Raw genomic sequence first — 13,903 nt, forward strand, 5'->3', positions numbered from 1 at the left:
GGCATGTTGTAAGAGACAACTTCTAGGGTTGTCACACTTGGCCTGACATCGTGGGCGTCTGGCTTTAATTAAAGTGCTTCGACAATCTGAATACCTCAGTCAGGCCGCCACACATTGGCTAGCGGCGTCGTAATATCCACATCGTAGATCCATTGCCAGCTGGCAGTCATATGCAGTCACACATGCAGACGGCGTCGGTTCTTACAGGCCACGAGGTGGAGCCTACCCTGTACAGTATCGAAAAGTAATGATCTCTTTTGTTGGTTGTCTCACAGTGCCGGCCTCGTATTGCAACTCTACCTCATTGGATAACAATGTCTACGTCTGAGAAAGGTCTCATTTTCTACAAGCTGGGCAGAACTGACAAGAATTTGCTAGGAATGCTCGTAGACATAGTGTATCGGCGAGCCGTTCCATCCCTACCCGTTAGCTAAGACAAGCTCCAACGTGAATGAACGGCTCAATAATTGCACCCACACACACCCACCTCGCGAATCTCCCGACTTACACACATAGACACACCATCTCACCTAATATCGTCTGTGCAACCTAATATTGTGTACTCCGTAAATGTAAGTAAATCAAGCTTTGTACTGTACACCGAATCTCTGACCCAAAATCGCCAAACAAATAGACCCGTATCATATCAGTAGCCGCTCACTGTTTTGATATTGACATGCATACCTTTCGCGGGCCGGGCCGTTATACCGCCCCGAATTTCCACTTTCTTCTCATCCATCTCCTCAGGGTTCGCAAGGGTGAACTCAAAGCGACCAATCCATGCCGCTAGCAAACATGCGAACTCTGCTCTGGCGAAACTGGATCCAATGCAACTCCGTGGGCCATGCAAGAAAGTCAGGAACGCGTAGTTGCTGCTCGCTCCGCCACTCGCTGCTTTGCGGTCAGCGGAACCACTCTCTCCACCCGATGGGAGCCACCGCTCTGGCTTGAATTGACCCGCATCGTGACCCCAGAGCTCAGTATCGAAATGAGTAGCCCACGGTACAATGACGACGCGTGTGCCGCGGGGGATTGAATGGCCGAGAATGGTCGTATCGTAGGCGGCATCGCGCATCGTCAACGGGACCGGGGCATAATATCGCAGAACCTCGCTGCACACTGCATTCAAGTATGGCATGCGGTCTATGTCGAGGCTGGTGATATCGACGTCCGAATCTACAGAGGGAAGATGTTCACGTACTTCGCCCCGTAGCCTGCTCTGAATATCGGAATGCTTCGAGAGCATATATATTGCCCAGGTCATCGCTGATGCTGTTGTCTCATGCCCTGCAGCCAGGAATGTCATGAGTTGGTCAACCAGGTTTTCGTCAGTGAAACCACCACTTTCAAGAGCGACCGATAGTATATCAACATCGGCTTGTTCCTTATTGGCAATTTTTGCCTTCTTCTCACGGATAAGATCTCGACAGACCGCCCGGATATCGGTGGCCGCCTTAGCAATATCCTCGTTTCGACGGAAAGGTAGCTTTGTGATGAATTGCATGGGAATAATCATGCCAATAAAAGCGAGGACCTGAGCCTGGCGTGAAGGCTTGAATATCTGCTTGTATGTTTGAGCGAGAGTGTTTTGGGGGTCTTGAATGGCGCCAAAGTCCCGACCCATCCCAGCGAGACCAATAATATCGAGTGTGGCTCGTGATGCCCAACTAGATATTTCGACATGGACCTCTCCCTCCCCACCGAACTCTGCTACCATGGTGCGTGTCACTTCCCTGGCCTTGCTCCAGAAGACTGGGTATAAATTCTTGATGTGACGAAACGCGAATGCAGGTGTCAAGCTGCGGCGCTGCATCTTGTGCTCCTCCCCCTCCGCAAGTAAGATGCCGATTCCAAGAATACGACCAATGGACCATCGAAAATGAGAGGGCTTCGGGAATGCATAACTGTTGGTACTAAGTACCTCAGCCAAGGCTTTAGGTGAGCAGACCATCACTCTCTCTTGATTGAAAAACCCACGATAGCAGAGTAGGCCATCGTTGGGAATCTCAGAAGCCCTAGACGAAAATTGCTGATTAGCGGGTTTTCCGTCATCTCGAATTAGACACATGAAATACGCCCACGAACCATTCTCGCATTGGAACACCTGAGGGTTCGGCCATGATTTTCTGCGCTTGACCCATGAACCAATGGTTCCCGGAAGGTCCAGGAAGATGTCTCAAGGGAGACACAAATAAAGGATATATCCATACGGCCCAGATACCCCAGACAGCGAGGCTCGCAATCCAAAACTCTGTGAAGTGTCCTAAGAGCTGAAGTCTTACCCAGCTGTTCTGTGCCCATGCGAGCGACAAGGTACCTGTAGCAGCAAAGGCTGTGATAAGCTCCCAAGGTAGCCCCATGATATTCGTGTTTAGATGAGAATGCAGAGAGAAGGAGAAAATTCCAGAGGCAGATTTTGAACCTTAGGTTGAACGTAGGAAAACACATGCAATGGTGACAGTTGCGCGTCTCAAGGGGTACAGTGACAGGGAATGGTCTTATAAGCGATTCGTCTATCTTCAGCGTAGTGGGGAGGCCTAAACATCCAAGGCTCCATGAGATACTCGAATCGTCAGAGATATAATAAACGGACGCACCACACGGTCCGAGTCGGTCATCAACATTGCACCGTTCCAACGGCATCATCGATGAAACAAAAACTCCGACCGACCAACGCTTGATGCGGAGACATCAAGGCGCTAGTTCCACTCTAGTATAAGTTGCGGAGCTGGACGCTTCAATGGAAATCCGATCGACGAGATCAGCAGGCATTCTTGGCTCCATGAACCGAGCAAGGGTCTTTGGGAGTCTAGGGCAGGAAAGAAAACCCAGGACCTCAATCCTAATTGACAAAAATACTTAGGTAATTTAGTATAAATTTAGGATATCTTTACTACCTAAGTTTAGAATACCTTTTGCTTAGTTTATTTTGACAACCTATATTAAGGTCCTGTATTTTCTTCCTCCCGAGGGGGAGTGTATCATAGTACAGCCCTTACTCGGTATGAAAAATCTTTCATTCGATATTATCGCTAATTCCGCTACAGTGATAGGTCGCCTACTTGTTGATGGCTGGATACGGAGTAGTGAACAATTCAGTCTCTTTGCACGTGCCCCTTCAAAACACTTCCCTTCCAATCGTTGGAGGTATCAACCAGAAACATACCAAATCCCTTTGTCTGGTGCGTTTTCAACCATGACTATATCGTCATACTCAACGCCAAACCGTGCCAAAAGGTCTCTAACCTCATGTCTTATGCGAGTCCCAAATTTCGATATCAGAAGTCCACCTATTGTTTTGCGACCGCGATCCCGTACTCCAAGGAGCCATTAGCCTTTGCGCAGCCGACTATGTCATCGCAAGCGCATCCGTTCTCCATCATTCCTTGTTCCGCCACCCTTTCTTCCAATTCTTTCGGGAGATAAAGTCAAGATTATGTCACAAAATGGCACATCACCAATTGCGGTTGCCGTGATATGTCATATCCGGTGCCGCTTCGTTGTTCCCCAGACCCTCAAATGGGGAACTCGTCTGTGCTTGTAATGGGTTCCGAAGAGTCCTGAGATTCGAGTGTTGAGCTTCATCCTCTTGTGTTGCATACAAAGGTGAGATTGGCAATACTACTGGCGTCGCTCCAGTCGATGATTCGGTTTCATTGTTGTGACCCCGGACCGCCGTCGACCCATCGCTTGCGTTCTGGGTGGGTACACCTGTCCACTCATGTATCTGTCTCTCCGTGAGGGGACGTTCGCTTTGCGGTATTGCTGATAGACTAGAACCAACCGCTACCAGCTGTGGGGACATCGACGTCGCCTGGCTGCGATTTTCGGGCAATGCTAAGCTGTCACGCGTGGATGAGCTGCCGTACCGTGCTCGAAGTCGACGGTGCTGGTGTTCAACACCTTCTCTAGGGGGAGGCCTTCCTTCTCCAGGTACTTGTGCAGAATATCGAGGCGAGCCATTGTTCAATGGGCCTGCGGCTCCATATCTGGCCATAATTGCCCGTGCCAGAGCCTCATCTTGTGGACCACTTGCTGCCATTCTATTGCCTAAGTCAGTTGATTGATCAAGCAGAAAAGGTATTGGTGTTCCTCCTTCTCTAATTCTTGACTCACGCTGGATGAATGCTCGCGCCTCTATTTCTTATCAGGCTGAGGAACGCAGTGGCGGACGAATTTGGCTGTGCCTTAGGCTCTGAATGTAGCCTGTCTCGACAGTATGGGCAGCTATCCGAATCCTCGAACCACTTCTTGATGCAGTGGTCGCCAAAAACATGTCCACATTTCGGTAGACGGAGGGGAGCCTCTTTAATACCTTCTGGAGTATCAACGCCGTATTCGTTATAGCAAATTACACAACCTGAAACACGTTAGCTTTCATCACTTTCGATGGGGAGAAATGTCGGACTTCGCTCTGTCTCAGCCAAGTCCTCAAGCTTGACGCTCACGAGTGACTGGAGTGTTAGCTGGGAAGCCACCATCTTGGTCGTCAAAGAGCCTCTGACAAATTGCATCTGTCGGATCAAGGCCTCCTCCACCTCTGGTGATGACTCGGAGCCATTCGGACTGTAGAGAACATGCTCGTGATGGCCATGATACCCGTCATCCTCATTATCGTCGTGTCCGGACTCCGTCGACATTATGCGCCTACGTTGTCGGGGATGAGATCGACGAAACCCAGACGAAGAAGGAGCAGGCCCTAAAGAATGTAAGTATTAGCTTTTGGAAACATGCTCAGTCAATAACATCGCACGAGCCAACAAATGATTCACAAATACACTAGCCTACGAGACTAGAAGGGTATATCGAGCAGGGCGGCGCTACTAGGAGAGACTTACTAGTAGGAGAGGGAAGATTACCGAATGGCCTGGAAGATGACGATGCAGCAGTGAAGTGACCTCTTCTTGTCGATGCCGGGATGTGAGTTTGAGGGGGTAGCGGGGCTGGGAGAAACTGTGGAAAGTAACCAGTGTTGCTATGATTCATGCCATTGGCGCTTGAATCGCCATGGACATACGCCGAACGTTGTAGTGAATTAACTTCCTGGTGGTTGGCTCCGAGGGGAGGCATGCCTAGACCGAGTCCCGGTGGCTGAAAATCCGAAGGTCTGTTGGCAGGAATTTGGTTTGCGAATGCGGCATCATGATTGTAGCTACCAGTGCCAGAAGGTATCTGAGCAACGGTAACCGGCATACTGTTGCGATACGCATGAGCACGGCCATTTGGCCGTGGCGATGCTGGCCCTGGCATGCTACCTGCAAACGGGCCCGGAGACGGCATGCCTAACATTGGTGGTAACATAGCCGCATAATGCCCATACGGATCTGGAACGGAGCTGTGTGACGGCATGGCATAGGGATGTGAGTAGATGTGAGGTAAGCTTGGGTTTTGGGCGTGCCATGGATACGCAGGTAAGTTCTGTGCCTGAGAATGTGGTGCCCAATGGTTTGAGGCAGAATGCACAGGGTCATAATGGCCGGAAGCCCGGTGGTTGCTTGATAGCATGAAATCCATAGGATCCATGATAGGCAAACGGCTTGAAAATGGTATTGGCCCAATCTGGCTCACAAACGAATGGAGCTGCGCAGACACAAGTCCAGCGGCAGCTCACTGGAACTCGATAAAGGCGAGCGCGATCGTGAAGGCGGCTCTGGGATTTCGAATAACACAAAGAGGGCGGTAAGAACGTTGACGGATGCTGATTGCACGAGGGCTCCACGCAGAAGATGAGTGAAATGTGTATTCGTATTATATGTGCTGGACTAGGACTATCGGTAGCACGCTGCAATCACAAAACGGGAATCGGGGAACGCAGGTAGGTTGTGGTCATGAGTTCAAAGCTCTCCGGGCCCCGAGGCAGATGGGAGATGGAGAGCAGAGTAGAGCGTCAGAGTGGCAGGCAAGTAGTCGTGGGGCGGTAGAGGAGAGCAGCCACGGGCGAATAAGTATGATGATGAGGGGCAATCGTTCGTTATCGGATATTTGCGATAACCCCGATGACGACGTAGTTTCAGCTCTAGCGGCGGCGTTCTACGACGAGGATGATGAGGCGGGGTGTGAGCGGACGGTGTTGCATCTACGAGAAGTCGATGGGGAGAGGGAGATGCAGAGAGCCCTGGATTGGAAGAAAGAAGACCGAAGAGAAGAGGGAGAGACAGAGAGAGGAGGAGGAGGAGGAGGAGGAGGAGGAGGAGGACAAAATGGTGTGGGGGACAAACCAAGTGAGAGACAGGAGAAAGAAATGCAAAGAATAAACGAATGCCACGACTTGTACGAATGAGACCAGATCAGACTCTCTGGGGCCCGGCGGCAGGCGGGTGGTGATGATGCTGTGGGTTGCAGGGACAGGCTGGCTGAGAGTGAAATCAACAGGTCGCAGAGCTACCTACCCACCTACGCAAGCTACTAAATGGAAGGTGCAACACGGAAGGGCGACAGTTATCAACGTTAACTCGGAGGCTTTGTCGTCTCTTGCACGATCTGACTCCAACTGTCTGGGCTAGGCTCTCGCTTGTCTCGGTTCAAAGACTGGGCTGTTGGCTGGGCCTGTTTAGGACATGGGGTAGAATCTTACGTTCGCGGTTAGATACAATAGTTTCATTGAAATATGGAAAGACCCTGCTCTCGTTTGTCTACCGCCTTGCTTTGGGGAAGAGGCGCCGGTCTCGCGAAATCGCCGGTGGATGTCGTGGACAGTGCAATGCAGGTTGGGCAATGTAAGCAAGATATTGGAAGTGAATGCTGACCTGAGGCTTGGCCTGGGTGAAGCACCAGCGGACGCGGACTCCAGTGGTGGAAGCGCAGGAGGCGTTTGGGTAAGGTAGTATGGGTAGACTACCAGCGAATAAAATGAAAACGAACTATGCATAGGTAGGTCAGATCTAGATGACGGGGGGCGTGGAATAAAAGGGTGGCTAGTAAAGACCTTCAGAAGCGTCTGCGAGTGGAAGAGTGCCTTCTTTGTGTTGAACCAAGTCAATTGAGTTAAGCCAGGCTAGATGATACGGTGGACAAGCAAAAGCGAGAATAGGCCGCTTGGGGGTGTTGTGTTCCTCCAGCTCTGAGCAGGGGAAAACACCTAAGCGGATGGTCTGTACGAAATGTGGCATCCGAGTCAGTGTCGTTGCTACAGTCGCAGTCGCAATTGCAGTTCATCAAGGACGAATATGATACTTGAATCCATCAATGTGCCGACCGGCCGTCCGTGTTCGGCAGCAGGTGGAGAGCAAAGTTGACCATGACCATCAAGGAAGCTTCCGACCAGCGAACGCCCTTGGTTGTAGGAAGGCTATCAATACGGGACTGATAGGCAGGTGTGTGAATGGCGGAATTTGTGTGATCTATGATACGCGTACCGGGCGAGGAATGTATCACCGGGAGGCTCTTATCGACGATGCCAAAAGCGACAACAAAATTGGAGGTCTAACAAGGAAATGATGTCGCAGTAAAAGGAGACAGGTACTCCGTATAGTAGCATACAAACCCCAGGCAATGGGACGAACGCAAGCCATCATCAGTCGCTTCAACATAACGCCAAACGTAGGAAACCAGCTCCTCATGGTGCCCTGGACAAACAAAGTCACACTCTGCGGCGTGCCAAACCACCCGACCATGGGTGCCTCCACTTCTAAAAAACACAGTTCGCCAAAAGAGTCATGGTCGTGGTCGTGGCCATGGTCATGCGTAGACAAAGTCTAGTCATCAGCTGCATGCGCAGGGCAGGGAAGAATTCAAGCCCATCCATCATCAGCCAGCCCGCCCAAGCCCAAGCGGGCACAACCCATCATCGATCGACGAGGGCACGGGAACTCTGAGCAGAGAATTTCTAACTTTCATGGCCTTTCTGTCGAGGGAAATGATATGTTAAAACAGGGTGCGTCTAATGCAGCCCATAAAATATGAGACTTACATGAAAGACCTTCCTCCACATTGGAATATTGACGAGGCCTGATATGCATGTTCACTGAACTTGATTAGGTTGGGGGCCACCTTGATTACATCCAATGGGTTATCAGGCCAGCTCCACTGTGAGTATTTCCCGGAATTCTTCCATAGGTACCTAGGTAGGTTAGGTAGCAGGTTAGTAGTGTCTACTAACTATTTCGTAAGACAGAACCGGCCCCTCCACTTGTATCCGATTCATCAAGCAAACAGATCCAACCCATATAGCATTTCATGTTACAGCGGAAACAACCAGCTTTAGCTAATCAGGACCAAGTTATGGCTAGCGGAGGCGCCATCTCCGAAGTAAAATAAACAAAAGTCCTGACAAGGGATCAGATCGGACCTGTATATTAGAAGAACTTTTAGATAGCCAATGCATCTAGTAAGCTTCTCCTCTTAGGAAATCGTCTTGTATATGGAGTACTCCGAAAACTTTTTAGACTCGACATAAATCACAAGACGATTCTTAAGGTGCATAATGGGAAATGAGCAAACTCAACATGATCGAGCTATGATCGGCCACAAAGTATTAGCCGATGCATAATTGACTTGGTTTATCAGGTTCTGGTGGCACAATATGAACGTCTTTGGTTGGTGCTGTGATGATTCAGGCGTAAACATGATCCATCATGTGAGCCGTCGCCTCGCGTGCCTCGAGCCATTCATGATTCACAACACGGGCCCACGTCCATTTAGCCAAGACAAACAGGTGTTCGTTCATCAGCTAGAGAGACAGGGGCTTTTGAGCGAGGAAGGCCAAAAGCCCAAAACTCCCTCCACCATAGAGAAGGGCCACTACTAGCCAGACCTGCCCCGGCGTCAACCTTGCGTTCATCTGACGTTGGCAGCGCTCGAGCAAAAGCCAAAACGTCCTACCTGAACTATTCAAGTCCGGCGACCGGATTCGTCACTTGGCGAACGAACGAGAACAAGGAAAGCTGCATAAGCATACGCGAATTTGCTAAAAGGGATTTGTCTGCATACAGTCATGTCTTTCACGACATGGTCGGTATCATTGCGTCTGAGGATACTCACAATTATACAGGTGCCGGTTGTCCTTCATAACCAATAAAGCTATTTCTTCTTACGACTTCTCCTGTATCAAACACAAACATTGACAACCCAGAAGACTCGGTATCAACCAGACTGTTCCAAAGGATACCGCTTCCTGACGGCACAGCCGGGCGGATACCTACTGTCATAACAAACACAACATAACATAACAAAAGTCGCACCACCTTATGCCGAGGCCTCTATAGTATTCCAACCCATGGACTGGTCATGTTTCAAACCGCCACTGTACGGCCTCGGAAAGCGATTTCAAGGATGGGCTAGACCAAACACCAATATTCAATCTTCGTGGTACATTGAAATCGCCGTGACTGGAATGTGGGATGGATACTGCCCATTCGCGCCATTGACCGAGCTGTTGAGCACTTTAGGAAACCTTAAAAGCACGACAAGATGCCCTTGAATCCCACGCATCTACACATGAACTTCATCGAAGTTCTGAGGAGCCAATATCTGCAACCACTCCTCAGGGAGCAAGAAAATACCAGACCTTGATATAAGGTGTTAAAACAAACTTAGTAAAAGATATCCTGAATTTATGCAAATTTACCCAAGTTTGTTTATTATTTAGGATTAAGGTGCTGGATTTTCTTTCCTCTAGCCACTGTAGCCCACGAGGTGAAACGAAACATCAGTTAGTCCCCCAGTGTTTGAGAACCCATGTCATCTATGTACTTCGAACATTATTGATACCTTTGCCATTCCAGATCTGCACTGAGTCAACTCTGAAGATGATAAAGAACACTCCCCAGTTTCTTTCAAAAGCAAACGCCTTATTTGCTAGTAAACTTCTCAAACCCCGATGAAGATCACAAACACTCAGAGGGTCCGCTTATTTGAGGCAGCTTGATTCATATTTCCTATTCTGGCTGTGTGCGCGGCCTCGGCTGGAAGCTTGGAGCAACGCACAATAAAGTACATAAGTCCGCCCCCAGGCACGACATAGGAGCAACGATGATGTATCAAGGCTGTTGAGCTGAGCCGGTTATACATGTGACCTCTAGGCTCCGTCTTGTTGCTGCCACGTTTCGATGCACAGCAAGGCCTCGTTCACATACAGAACAACAGGAGGATGGAATAAGAATGTATCCCTCTCCCTTCCGATACGGCAGCGGCAACCACGACATATTCGCCATCGAACTGTCTTCTCGGCTCGTCAATCTCTTGCTCGGTCCCGAGTGTTTGTGCTGTGGTGCAAGCATGCGCTGACGGGCTCCAGCGCCGTGTTGGTTTGTTGAGAGGGTGACACTGCAGTCAGTGCTCACTTCACTCGAACCCCATGATGCAGAGCTTCGACCCTCAACAACGCTCATTTTCCAGTAGCCTGTTCTTATTTCTTCGGCAAGCGATACTTGCCGCCGGCTAGCTCTAATTTATTCTCTGTCACCTTTTCTGCCAAAAACTCCTGCAACTCCTCATTCGTCCAGGAACAGCCATCAGGAATCAGCATTTTCATCATCATCAACATCTGTCCAAGGGGCATGAGTGGCGCTGAGTTTGTCAGCATGCCCACGATGAACTGCCAGTATACAGTTCGGCGCTCCTGCTCCTTGGGATCGATTTTGGGCTTGCGAGGAGACGAACGATTGTCATTGCCAAATTCTTGAGCTTCACCAGGGTCACCTGATTCACCTGCTTGTTCACCCTTGTCCAAACGCTCCAAGACAGCATAGGTTCGGCTGCCAACGTCACGGAGCACTCTCTTGGAGATCCAGAACTTTAGAGCCAGGTCGAGGAGATCCTCGTCTATCATGAGCTGTTGCCATATCTCATCGAAAGTTCGTTCTGTAGGGCCTGGTTTGCCTTCAGTGCTGTCGTCCTGGAATGCGTATATCACAGCAGCCTCGTAAGTCTTGCATTCAAGCTCGACAGTGCGGTCCTCGAAGTCAAGTTTGACAGTTACAGAGCCTAACTGATCCAACCAAGTGAGTTTGCGAGAGGTCTTGAGTCGCTCAAACCCTTGTTCGTATTTGGCCCGCATCGCAGCAACGGGTGGCGGAACTGTGAAAGGGTCCTTGGGTAATGTTGGCCAGAAGAGTCGGGAGAGAATCTTGGAGTGATATGCTGGTGCTCCTGGATCAAGTGACGGTTGATAAATGTTCTTTCCGAGAACTGCATCGACTCTTTTTGAGTCTTGAATATCCTTCATCATGACATCGCAATTTTGTAAAGCATTGTCGCCGAACCGCTTTTTAAGCAGGCTCAGTACTTTTGTCTCTTGTATAAAGCTTGCTTGATTAGAAAGCAATCGCTCTGCGATGATAAGTTGGAACTCCTTGATAAAAATCTCCTGAGAGCCAAGCGCATTAATCAGAGTTCCGATGACGTCCTCGTTCTTAGGTCTCTTGTAGTTGACACCTGCGTCAACAGGATCGGGCACCCAGGTCATGTCGTTCCAGTCCAGGTCCTCGTCGTCGACCTGGCGCCGTTGCTGTTGAGAAGCTGAGTTGAGCAACACTGCCAACTCCGCGAGGTTTGCCTTTCCCTCCTCCGTACTGGCCTCGCTCGGGTTAGAGAGCAAGCCTGTGACCACGATCCTGATGGCATCGTCCCGCTGGCACAGGTACAGCTGTAGTGCGTGAACGACACGATCAAGGAGAACCTTGGAATGATCCAGGGCATGAAATGTCCTTATCATGGAAATGTACGTTTGAAGGATATCGGAGGTGGATCGTCCAGGGTGAAGTAGTCGCTTCTGAAGAGCGAGGGAGAACGTGTCGGTCAATTGAAGGCGACGTTGTGGCGTAGAAACAGCCTGACGAAGATCCTCGAGTCCGCCCCGGCTTTCGGGCCAATTCAAAGCGATATCAAAGAGTTCGTGAATTCGCAAAGTAGCAAGGCGACCTACCGCGATCTCCTTCCAGCATTCAACGTCACTCCAGGCGATGTGAGTTTCAAGACGACTGAACACCTCAACAGCAAGGCGGCCGTACTGGTTTTCAACCCAATCTGAAAGATGGCCAAGGCACCCAGTCAAGGTACTTGAGCCTTGCGTTGACGACTGTTCAGACGCTTTCCAGAATCCTGAATAGGAGGTCTTGATAAATTCCTCCATGCTGGCATCCATGATTTCGGCGAAGAGCACCTGAAATCTCTCCCCCACCAGTCCAACATTCTTAAGAGATTCGAGAAGCCCCAGAAGCTCTTCCCGGACCACCGAATCACCACAATTATCTTGTGATTCTAACATCCCATCATAGCGTCTACCAATACCAAGACTAGAACGTATGAGTCGCTGTAAGACACTTGTCAGGGCTTTCGTCAAGCCATGGTTGAGAGAGTTACCAATGATGGTATGTAAATCACGACGAAACTTTGAAAATGATGAGCTAGCAGATGCGTCATCCTCGTAACCTTGGACTATGAGTGTCAAGCCCCAAAGGTATTGCCTGTGAGCTGCTTCGAGAGTCGAGACACTTGAGGCCAAGACCTGTGTCTGATCACCCTGACTGGAACACGCAGACAACAGTGGCATAACATGGTGAATGAAGTGCTGGCGAACTTGATGTGTGTGCCAAAGGAGGATGTCTTCTGTATGGGCTGCCTGGGGCAAAGAGCGGCCAGGGTAGAGAAGCAGAGCTAGGGAATCACGGAAATCCAAGTCAACGTCTTGTGACTCTGGAGGCAAAGTGCCAAAGGAATCTTCAACCGCAACTGAAGTTGGTAGTTGGATCTTGGAGGTGACAGTATGCCATGCTCGATCCCACCTCACCTGGTCATCGGCATGTTGGAGAGTCTCGTGGAATAGCGGTGGTGGTGGTGGTGGTGGTGGTGGGGGAGCATGCTGAGGTGACGCGTGGGGACCTCCAAAGGCGGCACCTTGATCGGTGAAGGCTGCAACGGGAGTTGAACGCGGCGTGGGCGATGAGACGCCCGTCTGGAAAACGGACCAGAAGACCTTTTGCTTGCGTGCCCGGTATCGCGACGCTGTTATGACCATTGTGGCATTGTAGTGTGGTTTGAGATGGGGTGTGGGAATGTCAACAAAAGAGATGTTTTGATTGCTGTTGGTACGTGCGGATACGGTTACTGGCAAGTGGATACTTTGAACATGCACAGGGGTTTCTACCGTTTATGTCACAGTGGGGCGCAGGACGGGCCGCGCTCCTTCAACGGCACGTTGGACCCCCGTCGGAGGGCGGCCGACACTCAACACAGTAAGTCGTGTAAGTGATCATCGGGGAGGGGGGTAACAAAGACAAGACACAGGAAAGAGTTTCTTCTTTTTCATAGGACTATTCTTGGAACGTATTGTATCTTTACATGTGCATCGCAAAATGAGGTTTAAAAATAATAAAAAGTTTGTAGACCTGATGAGCAATTCAAGTGGACTATATGGAGCTCTTATAAAACAACTGTTTACCGATAACTACCACAGAAGACTCGTGTAAATCGACTGTTTGGGCAGGATGGGTACCAACTACGGAGTCAATTTGTTGATTTGACTCGGAGGGTTTCGTCGCACACACCCCCTAACGACGAGTAAACCTTAGACGAAAGCACGGATGCCGTATGTGCGTATGTACGTCTGTCTACTCCAGATGTTTATTACGGCGTTTCAGATAAGGTATGAGGCTCAATTTTGTTTTTCTGCAAGATGTTGTCTAGGTTGTTTCGCCAGCAGACGTTTGGACCATCTCATCGTCATCTGCCGGGAAACTCAGCCCAGCGTCCGGCTTGTCCAGCTTGAAGGATCAATTTGTTCGCAAACTAAGCTTACTGTACGGCGAGGCGAGGCGCACTGCACTAGCTAGATGTCAGATCTTGATGCCTGGCCCGTGATGATTCGAGAAAGATTTTAAAATTGAACTGGGTGAGAAGGGGGTGGCAGAGTATCGCTTCGCTGCGAGTCAGTCAGCCAGGGTGATAGAGTTGGAACAGAGTCGGT

General features: G+C 50.0%; 3 protein-coding genes across 3 annotated transcripts; all 3 read right to left on the bottom strand.

The window, feature by feature from the left end:
• Nucleotides 1-646: 646 nt before the first annotated feature.
• On the bottom strand, nucleotides 647-2,360 carry FMAN_00873 (uncharacterized protein; the record flags this gene model as incomplete). Its single annotated transcript, XM_041828409.1, has 2 exons — nucleotides 647-2,015; nucleotides 2,086-2,360. 2 exons carry the CDS (start codon nucleotides 2,358-2,360, stop codon nucleotides 647-649), a joined length of 1,644 nt encoding a protein of 547 aa, XP_041676206.1.
• A 1,094-nt stretch (nucleotides 2,361-3,454) lies between these two features.
• Nucleotides 3,455-5,349, bottom strand: FMAN_00874 (uncharacterized protein; the record flags this gene model as incomplete). The annotated part of the gene is made up of 4 exons (XM_041828420.1): nucleotides 3,455-4,043; nucleotides 4,117-4,360; nucleotides 4,409-4,699; nucleotides 4,839-5,349. The coding sequence occupies 4 exons, from the start codon at nucleotides 5,347-5,349 to the stop codon at nucleotides 3,455-3,457; spliced, it is 1,635 nt and encodes a 544-aa protein (XP_041676207.1).
• Nucleotides 5,350-10,345: 4,996 nt separating this feature from the next.
• FMAN_00875 (uncharacterized protein) lies at nucleotides 10,346-12,955 on the bottom strand (the record flags this gene model as incomplete). Its single annotated transcript, XM_041828431.1, has 1 exon — nucleotides 10,346-12,955. The coding sequence occupies one exon, from the start codon at nucleotides 12,953-12,955 to the stop codon at nucleotides 10,346-10,348; it is 2,610 nt and encodes an 869-aa protein (XP_041676208.1).
• Between the last annotated feature and the right edge of the window lie 948 nt (nucleotides 12,956-13,903).

The sequence above is a fragment of the Fusarium mangiferae genome (assembly GCF_900044065.1).
Source record: "Fusarium mangiferae strain MRC7560 genome assembly, contig: FMAN_scaffold001, whole genome shotgun sequence".
NCBI lineage: Eukaryota > Fungi > Ascomycota > Sordariomycetes > Hypocreales > Nectriaceae > Fusarium > Fusarium mangiferae.